Consider the following 11145-nt stretch of genomic DNA (forward strand, 5'->3'; position numbering starts at 1 on the left):
TCGAGACAGGGTTTCTCTGTGCTTTTTGGAGCCTGTCCTGGAACTAGCTCTGTAGACCAGGCTGGTCTCGAACTCAAAGAGATCCGCCTGCCTCTGCCTCCTGAGTGCTGGGATTAAAGGCGTGCGCCACCACCGCCCGGCTTCAAGACAGATTTCTTATAAATGATAGTATACAATATTACCTTTTGTGTTTATTTTCATTTATTTAGTATAATACCTTCAGTGTTTCTGTAGACCTTAAATACTTCACTTCCTTCTTAGAGCTAAGTACATTTGTCCCCTCCCCCTACTTAGCAGTTGTGAATAATGTGTGTTACCCACATTAATGTAACTTCATCATGTGTGCGGTGCCCATGGAGATCAGAAGAGGATGCCAGATTCCCTGGAACCAGAATTAGAGGCAGGTGTAAGCCATCGTGTTGGTAGTGTGAATTAAATTTGGGTACTCTGCAAGACTAACAAGTGCTCTTAACCACCGAGCCATCTCTCTAGCTCCAGGTTTAGCCTGTTAAGTGCTGGAATGTATTGGCAAGGACCACCATGCTTAGCTTCTTGGCTTCTGAATTTTTAAAATGATAATCATTTAGTTAAATGTATTTAACTAAAAGCCACCTGGGGTGTGTGTGTGTCTGTGTCTGCCTGTTTGTCTTATGCTAGGGATCATATTAGGAGCCTTGTATGTGGTAGACAAGCTCCATCTTAGCTCCCAGCTGCTGTTTTTTGTGTGTTTTGGTTTGCTTTTGAGTCTCACTGTGTAGCCTATCTGGCCTCTGACAACTGATCCTTCTGTCGAAGCCTCAAAAAAAAAAAAAGTTTGCATATGCTTGATTCTTTTCTCTTTTTCATGTTTAGAAAGCATAATAGCACTCCGTGTATCTTTGCCCGGTATCACACATTTGTGCCCCGCTTTATTTCCTCTGTACCTCTACCCACTTTCTCACCTCTGAATTCTAAAGCAAATCTTGTAAACAACTGTGAATGACATCTATGAGGTAACTCTTACTACTAATGCTAGCATTGGGAAGCAGGAAGACCACCAGCCAGGGTCCAGCCTGGGCTAATAGAGAACCTGTTTAAAACACAGTTTCTGAGCTGGGGATGGTGGTGCAAGCCTTTAATCCCAGCACAGAGACAGAGGTAGGTGGATCTCTGTAAATTCAAGGCCAGCCTGGTCTGTAGAGTGAGTTCTAGGACAGCCAGGACTGCTGCATAGAAAACAAACAAACAAACAAAAAACCAACCAGTTTCTGCCATAGTCCCTTCCCTCTTATCTGTGGTTTCACTTTCTGCAGTTCCTGTTACTTGTGATCAATCCCTGTCTGAAAGTATTACATGGAATATTCCAGAAATAAGTAATATGTAATTTGTTTTTGTTTGAGACAGGTTTTTGTAGTAGGTAGCCAAGGCTGGCATCTACTTTGAGACGTTCCTGCTTCTACTTCCCCAGTGCTGGGATTATAGGCATGTGCCGTCATACCCGCCTGGTGGTAAATTTTAATTTTTGTGCTGCTTTGACTATGGTAATCTCATGCCCTAACCCATCCTGAATCACCCCTTTGTGTAGCATCTTCACCAGCCGATAGCCTCATGGCTATCTCTTTGATCAGACTTGAGTATCTTAGTGTTTATGTTCATTCCGGTAACCTTTATTTAATAATAAAATTTAATAACAAATCTGATAGTGGTGATGCCAATTCACATATGTCTGCTGAAGCTGTATAGTGCTTTCTTCAAGTGAAAAGATGAATGAATGTTTATCATGGGTCTGTACAGAGAAGAGCTTGTATGGGTTTGCACCCTTTGTAATTTCAGTCATTCACTGTTGAAGTGGATGGGGCTATTGCAGTGTATCCCCTGGTAAGGAAGGACTATTGTCCATTTTGTGTCTTTTTATCTTACACTGTGTGAGAATGTTTGTAAAAAGGAGCTTGTTACAAATTCTTTTCCAGCTACAGGCTTTGCTTTCTTTATGGGATTCTTTTATCCACTTGCTCATTTTATGTCAAAAATTATTAATAACTTGTTCAGACCCTGTTTGAACCGATTCTTGCTGCCTCATGTGAAATATTTTCCATCTAAGCTGCAGTAAAGGTTTTCCTCTAAACCTCTGTTAGCTGTGCTTCAGACAAATCTGTTATTTTTTCTGTTCTTTTATGATTCAGAGAGGTTGATCATCTGCCAATATTTGGGAATATTTCCAATAATTTAGACTTATTATATGTACCAACAGCAAGACTTCTCTCAAGAGATCCAGGAATTGATATATACTTTGGAACCTGGGTCTAGAACTTATTTCTTGCTCTATTTTCTCCATTCTTTTTGTTTGTTTTTGTGTTTTGAGACAGGGTCACACTATATAGCCTGGCTGGCCTCAGACTCACAGAGGTCTGCCTCCCTGCCCCACTTTTTTTTAAAGTTATGTGTATAATTTAATGCATGTGTATGTGTGCAGGTATGTGCACATGAGAGTGTTTGCCTGTGGAGACCAGAAGCATCAGATTCCCCCTAGACCTGGAATTGCAGGCAGTTGTGAGCACTCCCCTTATGGTGCTAAGAACCAAAGGGTCCTGGCAGAGCAGTAAGTGCTCTTACTTCTGAGCCATGTCTCTAGTCCCCTATTTTTTTCCATTTAGCATAAATATAGTCTCTTGGTTGTCATAAACCAAGAATTCTTATTTATGAAGATAAATTTGTGAAATTTACACTCTAACCCTATAGCAAGCAATTTGGGAAATTGGGTTAAAGAAGAAAAAATTAGTTTGAAAAGATTTATTTATTTTTGTGTGCTTTTTGCCTGCATACAAGTATTGTGCCGTGTGTGTACATGGTGAGGAGGCCAGAAGAAGTCAGATCTCCTGGAACTGGAGTGAAGAACTGTAAACCAAACCCAGGCTCTCTGTAAGACTACCAAGTACTCTCTATTCCCACCCCACCCCGTCCTCCTTGTCTTTTCAACAGGGTCTCAGTGTGTAGCTCAAAGTAGCCTTGAACTCCCTATGGTTCAGTCTAGCCTGGGTCTCACAGTCCTCTGTGAGTCTTCCAGATGGTAGGACTCTGGGCATTTGCTGATATGTCTACTTTGAGTACTGTCATAGCCAATTAGAAGTATTTTGATGAATCTCTACTTTTTCAATTTATATTTTTCCTGCTTTAATTATAGTGCATTTTTAATTAAAAACTTACATTATTTACCTTTTATTCTTTTTCATGTTTTGTTTGTTTGCTTGGTTTGTTTTTCTTCTTTGGTTTTTTGAGGCAGGGTTTCTCTGTATAGCTCTTGCTGTCCTGGAACACACTCTGTAGAAAAGGCTGTCCTCGAACTCACAGAGATCCGCCTGCCTCTAGTTCCCTGAGTGCTGGGATTAAAGGCATGCACTTATACCACCTGGCTGTGTTGTTTATTACTTTTGAAGGCAGAAGAAAGAGAAAAGGCCATTTAAGGGAAATCTTAAGTTTTTAGATTTATAAAAAAATATGTTGTTTTGTCAACTACTTCAACCTTTGTAATATTAGGACCCATTAGTTGTACATTTAAAAATAGCAAAAAGAGGGCTGGAGAGATGGCTCAGAGGGTAAAGAGCACAGACTGCTCTTCCAGAGGTCCCGAGTTCAATTCCCAGCAATCACATGGTGGTTCATAACCACCTTGCCAGCAGTATATTGTATGCTTAATAAATAAATCTTTAAAAAGAAATAGCAAAAAGAAGTTATCCAAGTTTTAAATGGTGTCTGTTGGCATAGACTAGCATATGGGAAATAGAGAAAAACAGACATTCAGAGTCACCCACAAATAGTAAGTTTTAGGTCAGTGCCTAGGCTGTATGAGACCTTCTCAAACAAACAAACAAAAAAAACCCCTCCAAAACAAGGAAGGGTGGGGGGCTATGGGTAGCATTTATTGAATACCAGGCACATGCCAGTGAGTGTGCTAAGGACTTGTGTTTTTTGTTTGTTTGTTTTGTTTTGTTTTTGTTTTTCGAGACAGGGTTTCTCTGTGGCTTTGGAGCCTGTCCTGGAACTAGCTCTGTAGACCAGACTGGTCTCGAACTCACAGAGATCTGCCTGCCTCTGCCTCCTGAGTGCTGGGATTAAAGCCTATGCGCCACCATCGCCCGGCCTGTTTTGTTTTGTTTTAAGACAATCTCTCTACATAGCTCTGGCTAACCTGGAACTCACTAATCATAGAGATCCACCTGCTTCCACCTCCTAGGTGCTGGAATTAAAGGCATGTGCTGACACCACGCCTGGCTGTGCTAAGAATTTTGAAGGATCACTCACTTATGTTTGTTTTGAGAATCATCCTTTGTAGCCCAGGCTGACCTGCAATTCCTGGTCCTCCTGCTTCTATGTACAGAGAATACAGGCTTGTGCTGTCCCAGCTGCTTGCATTTCCTTTACATCTTCACCAGAAATCTACAAAGTAAGTTATTGTCCCTACTTACAATGAGGAAACTGAGTCTTGTTTGTTTACTCTGTTTGTGTGTTTATGTGTTTGTGTGTGTGTGTGTGTGTATGTGTATGTGTGTGTGTACACATGAAGGTCAAAGAACAACAACCTCTTCTGGCATCTGAGAGCTCCTGTGTGCATTAGTGCACATAAAACTCTTATATTCACATTAACAAAAATAACCTTTGAAAGAATCCCAAAGTAGACATGCCTGCTTCCTGCAAGGCCTTTGTTCCTTCCTGATCCTCAGCCCTCTGCTTAGAGAAGGGGGAAGTGTTAAGCAGAACTTGAGTTCGTGGTAAGGGCGTGTTTCCAGATGACCTCACTGTCACCTGACTCATCCACTTTCCAACTACAGCTCTTGATTTTTAGAAGGCCGGGTTCTTAGTCTTTTGTTTTGAAACAAGTCGGCTATAGACTCGAGCCTCTCTTTGAACCCATTTGAGATTTTTGTTTTCTTTAGCAAGGCAGTAAACAGTGACTTGTAGTTGGCAAGAATTAACAGTAGGAATAGAATTACAGAATTGTGTGTTTGAGAGATCTGGGCTTTCCTACCCCACAGTATTTCTGTATCTGTGCTATATTGTCTGAAAACCTGATGAGGTGCTGTTTGCAGGGACTAATGATTAGTGTGTCATGCTCTTCTTGTTTCTTGTCCCTCTGTTGGCCACTAAGGAGTTAACTCACTGGAATCATGGGTGACTTTGGAGCGTGTTGTTTGGGAAGAGCAGGTTTTGACTAGGACTCTAGGAAGTGGCCGAGAAGCCAGAATCTACCAGACAAGAGTAGAACAAGGAACATCTGAAGGTGACAGGGTACAAAATAACTCCCTTACATCTCTCTTCCTCCATACTGTCTCATGACTGGCTGTGTTGTCTAGTCTCTTCAAACTCCTAATCCTCCTCTTTCAAGTTCCTGAGTTCTGAGATTGAGTGTGTACCACCACACTTTGCCCAGAGAGATATGATAGCTTGGTATATATATATTTATGATAAAATTAAAGGTTCCTAAACAATTAGCAAATTAATAAAGCATGCAATTTTATGTTAATATCTAATGAATGAATAGTTGCTAATTTCAGAAAGGCCTTTATATCTTTTTTTAATTAATTTTATTTGGGTGTTTTGCCGCATGTATGTCTGTACACCATGTGTGTGCCTGGTGCTGGAGGTCAGGAGAGGACCTAAGACCACCTAGAACTAGAGTTACAGATAGATGTATGCCACCATGTGGATGCCAGGACCTGAACTCAGCCAGTGCTCTTAACCACTGAGCCATCTGTCCAGCATCAGTATCAGTATATCTTATTCATATATCTTAGTGTGTGAATATTTTACCTGAGCCACAGGTATGGAAAATATGAAGTTAGATTGTAAGTTCTGATGCCTGTAAAAGTTGTTTTATGTGTGTGTTTGTATGTGTACACGCACACACGTGTGACGGTGCACGTGTGGAAGTTCAGAGGATGACTTGGGACGTCACTTTCTCCTCAGGGGTGGCACTCAGGTCCTTAGATTTGGATGAACACCTTTACCCTGTGAGCCATCTCAGTGACCTCAAATATACTATTTAAATGAACTTTTGAGGCTTAGTTAAATGCATGTGGTACATTTAACTGCATACACAGTCACACATAAAACTTAAAGGACTGGGAATTGTGGCTCATTTGCCTTGTGTATTTGAAGCCTCGAATTCAATTCCCAATACACAGAAGATGAAAAAGTGTATGATTATTGCACTAAAGGGAATTGGGCATATGAAGTAAACGCTCTGCCACTGAGCCACACCCTCAGCCCCAGCAGAGGAAATCGCCCGGTGACCAACTGGCCATTTAATTCCATATCACACACTTGCAGAGGTGGATTTTGGGGTGTGGTTTTAGTGATTGTTTGCCTGCTTTTTGCTGCTACTGTGTGCAACTCTTTTCTTAAGAGCTGCATTGCTTTGAGAGTGCACCCTTTTTCTCCACTTGTTTGTTCATTCATTGGTTATTTTCCAAGAATGCACTGTCAGATTCTGTTAGGTGTTAGACCTAGAACAACGAGCAAAACATGTTCCCTTCGAAAGTGTAGCCTAGTAATATATTCTGGCTAATTTGATTCTCTGTTTATAGATATAGTTAACAGCAGGCTTCCTGACCTCAACACTTTAACATTTATGCCTGATCATTCTTTGTTGATCAGTTTTCAGAGCGAGTATTGGGCATTTCAGTAGCTTCTCTGCTCTTCTGCCTGCTGACATCCCCCACTGAATATAATCAGAAGTTTCCAAGGCTAAACATGGTGACCCACACCTCTAATCCCAGCACTCAGGAGGTAGAGGCAGGAGGATAAAATGTTCAAGTATTCCTCAGTTACATAGCAGGCTTGAAGACAGCTTGAATTACATGAGACATTTTCTCAAAAAAAAAGAATGAAAATGTTTCAAGACAGCAAATCTGGAATGTGAGCCAGGTGTTATCTGTATTATAGACAAAGAGCTTTCATAATTGGTTTTCAGAAATATAATATAGGGCTATGAGGGTTCAAGTGGGTTCAAGTGATCGCTATGCTGAAGCGTTAGTCTAATCTTTTTTTGTGTGTTTTTTTTTTTTTTCGAGGCAGGGTTTCTCTGTAGCTTTGGAGCCTGTCCTGAACTAGCTCTCATAGGCCTCGAACTCACAGAGATCTGCCTGACTCTACCTCCTGAGTGCTGGAATTAAAGGCATGCACCACCGCAACCCAACTAGTCTAATTTTTAATCAGTAAAAACCAGGAGTTGTATCAGAGTAAAACCTTGGAAGGTCAGAGAAGCAGAGGAGGCTGAGGACCTGTCTACACCCCACCTTATCACTTCCTGTCTCCACCTCCTGGGATTAAAGTGCTGGGATTAAAGACGCCTGCCACTGCTGCTCAACTTCTAGCTCCCACCCTAGGATCTCCAGGCAAGGCTTGTCAGAACATAAACAAGATATCACAATACCATGCAATCAAAAGAACATGAGTTCAGATGCCCAGAAGCCCTGTAGAGCCAGGTGCAGAAGCTCAAGTATAAGCTCAGCACTCATGCCTAAATGGGAGGTGGAGACAGGAAAATCCCTGGACCCAGCAGCCTGGTATATGCAGCAGAGAACAAAAAAGACCATGTCTCAAACACAGTGGAGGGTGAAGACTGATACCTGAGACTCTCGTCTAACACATGTACAATGCAATATCTGTGCCGTGACATAATATGTGCTCAGAATCATACACAGGCACATATTATTTATACATGTACATACATACAAATGTAATATAAAGCAGAAAATGCAGTAAAGAAAATCTGTATCTGTCCCATGATGCTTTCACTTTACCTGGGTTCCAGCAGCAAACTCGGGCCACTAGGCTGCCTGGCAAGCACCTTGACCTTCTGAAGCCATCTCAATGCCTGCAGGGGCTTGTGCTTACATAGCAAGTGCTTTTACTCACTGAGTGGTCTCCCTGGCCTAGCAACTCATTCTCATATTCTCTCAAAGTGTGTGTTTCATTGATGCCTTGCTTTTTAAGCCAAGAACCACTTTCCCATTGGAAAGAGTACTTCACCTGGTTCTCGAGATGTAACTTGGTGAGTAGAGTGCTTGTCCTAGCATTCCTGAAACCCTGTTTTCCCAGCACACAAGATGTGCAGAACTGAAGGATCAGAAGTTCAAGGTCATCCTCTTGTGTTAGCAAGATCAAGGCCACTTAGGATATAGAACTGCTTGCCTAAAAAAAAAATTTCTCCTGTGTTTTAGGCTTATTTCTTGTACTAATAGCATTAAATATCTGTAGCATGAATAATAAAAACCCAGAGACAGATATTGGGGTTCAAGATGAAGATCAGAAAAGCAAAGCAAAGCTGGCATTGGTGGCACATGCCTTTAATCCCAGCACTTGGGAGGCAGAGGCAAGTGGATCTCTGTGAGTTCGAGGCAAGCCTGGTCTACAAGAGCTACAAGAGCCAGGACAGATAGGCTCCAAAACTACAGAGAAACACTGTCTCGAGTTTGCTGCTGGAACCCATGTAAGGTGGAAGCATCATGGGACAGATACAGGTTTTCTTTACTGCATTTTCTAGCTTTATATTACATATGTATGTATGTACATGTATAAATAATATGTGCCCGTGTATGTATGATTCTGAGCACATATTATGTCACGGCACAGATATTACATTGTACACGTGTTAGAAGAGAGACGCAGGTATCAGAAAACAAAACAACAAATAAAAGCAAAACAGATTTCTTTTTAACAAGTACAGGAGAATTTCAAGGTCTGCTTGATTCTTCAATATGCTGAGCATCTAGTTGCTCTTGTACCAGTTGTTCTAAAGCCTGCATTTTCTCTATTATTAAAGGCCAATGATTAACTCATAGAGGTTTGTCTGTCAACCTTTTTGAAGGTAGAGCTGTTGGTGCCTTTAAAATATCAGCAGCTCTTGTACCTTGTTCTTTTTTTTCTTTTTTGGTTTTTCGAGACAGGGTTTCTCTGTGGTTTTGGAGCCTGTCCTGGAACTAGCTCTGTAGACCAGGCTGGTCTCGAACTCACAGAGATCCGCCTGCCTCTGCCTCCCAAGTGCTGGGATTAAAGGCGTGTGCCACCACCGCCTGGCTTGTACCCTGTTCTTGCACAACCTGAATGGTTGGTGACTGTTTTTTATAAAACCTAATATTTTTTCAAGAAACATATGTTGGTTTGTTTCTAAGATTAGGAGAATATTCCATTGCTGTAACAAATCACGTCCCCATAAATTTATTGTTATGTTAGCCACATATGGTTTTAACATTCCTCTGTCTTTCTGGTCCTATACATTTGACCCATCTCATGCTCTACTTTACCTGAGATAAAGTTCCAATCCCTAAAACTGAACATTTGCATCCTGAAGAGGATGTGAATGTATGCCAATTTGGATGCCAAGATTCTGATGAAATTATTGTCATATCCACATCTGTGTTTACAAGACCTTTAATGATTCCATTTATTCGTATTTTTAATTTTGGTTTTTGCTCATTTTGCTCATTTATAGAAGTTTGCCAAAATACTCGCTGTATGGTTTCTTCTGAATTTTTTAGTTCTCTCTTCTATAGCTGTTTTATTACCTAGAGCAGTAAGGTTTCTACAGTAGGCTTTAGGTTCTTCAGTTGCTCTGGGAAGGAGTTTCCTCTATAACAGCAGGAAACAACTGAACTAGTTCTGGCATAGGGGCCTGCGAGAGACCCCTCAAGGAGTTTCCCTATGGCAAAGGCTTGCCATGAATATTCCTCCTTGACCTATATTCATTAGTCCGATGCCTGCCATTGCCATACCTTCCACATAACCCAGAGAAAGGTGTCAAGGAGATCCCGCAACCCATGGAGGTGGGGTGGGGGGCGGCAACACTGTTTGAAAAACACACATGCATTGTTCAGAAAAAGCACATGTGTTGGGGAGCTGCCTGAAGGCTAAAACAGAAAAGTCCCCAACTAAGTCAAAGGTTGAGGAAAAAAGAAAAGCCTAGCTGGGTGGGGCTGGAGCCCCCTGTGCAGCTCCAGCCTGTGCCGGCAGCTTTTATGTGAATTTGTACCCCAGACATTGGTCGCCAAATGTAGCACAAATGGTAGAAACCCAGAGACAGATACTGGGGTTCAAGCTGAAGATCAGAAAAACAAACAACCAAGCCACTAGAAAGTCTTACCTCTACCAAGGCTGGGCAACTGCAGACTGAGCCCTGAGCCTCTGTCTCCTCCTGTCTTATATTTCCGTTTAGAGCTGGGATTAAAGGCAGGTGACTCCCTAGTACTGGAATTAAAGGGGTGTGACTACATTGTCTGGCCTATAGTGGCTTAGTTTTGGCCTCTGATCTTCAGGCAAGCTTTCTTTATTCAGACATAAATAAAATGTCTATAAATATTTATTTTTTTCTCTTAGCCTGAGTTCCTGGCTCTGTGGGACAGGTGAACAGGTAATGAAATCGTCTCTTTTATCCTACTTGCCTGGTAAGTACCTAAATCCCATAAATACATTATTTTTGCTCAAACTTTACTGTATCCTTATTCTTCTAGAGTATCCATATTTCTGTTTCTTTGTCCAGTATAGTTTTGATCCATCATGGATAATCTGTCGTCAGAAGAAATTCAGCTAAGGGCTCACCAGGTTACCGATGAGGTGAATGATTTTTTAACTTGAAATTTTACTACCTTTTAATTAATTTAATTTAGTTTCCAGTCTCTCTCTCTCCCCCCCCCCGTGTGTGTGTGTGTGTGTGTGTGTGTGTGTGTGTGTGTGTGTGATGCATGTGAAGGTCAGAAGTCAACTTTCAAGGGTCATTCTCTGTTCTCTCCTTCCATCACGTGGATTCCATGTTTGGTATAAGCACTTTTACCTCATGAGACATTTTGCAGGCCCCTGTTTCCATTTCTACAGAAAAGTGAGAGTGGTTTTTTAGAGACCACTTTGGCTTCTTCTTGGTCCCTCTAAGGTGGTTAGTATTTAACAGTTACTTGCAATCCTAGAAGGAATTATGAACTTTAATGATTCCTTAAAATCTATATAATAACATATTTCTGCCTACCTGTGTGAAATTGCATTGACTCCACCATCTGCAGTCTCTTAAGGAGTGCCTAGTAGGAAGAAGATGAAAGTGGAGTGATCTCCTTTTTTGCTTTCTTGTAAAGAAGGGGATGTGCTGGCAAGTTTTTTTGTTTGTTTGTTTTTTTTTTTTTT

At 41.4% G+C, this 11145-nt stretch overlaps 1 protein-coding gene across 1 annotated transcript in view; it reads left to right on the forward strand.

Moving 5' to 3' along the window:
* Snap23 (synaptosome associated protein 23) overlaps positions 1 to 11145 on the forward strand; it is a 30318-nt gene that overhangs the window by 5927 nt on the left and 13246 nt on the right. Inside the window, exons 2-3 of the mRNA XM_013352596.2 lie at positions 10351 to 10418; positions 10514 to 10587. Coding sequence (XP_013208050.1) covers positions 10531 to 10587 — 57 coding nt within the window. The 5' untranslated portion in view covers positions 10351 to 10418; positions 10514 to 10530. The remainder of the gene's footprint in view (positions 1 to 10350; positions 10419 to 10513; positions 10588 to 11145) is intronic.

The sequence above is a fragment of the Microtus ochrogaster genome, assembly GCF_000317375.1.
Source record: "Microtus ochrogaster isolate Prairie Vole_2 chromosome 14 unlocalized genomic scaffold, MicOch1.0 chr14_random_1, whole genome shotgun sequence".
Taxonomy (NCBI): domain Eukaryota; kingdom Metazoa; phylum Chordata; class Mammalia; order Rodentia; family Cricetidae; genus Microtus; species Microtus ochrogaster.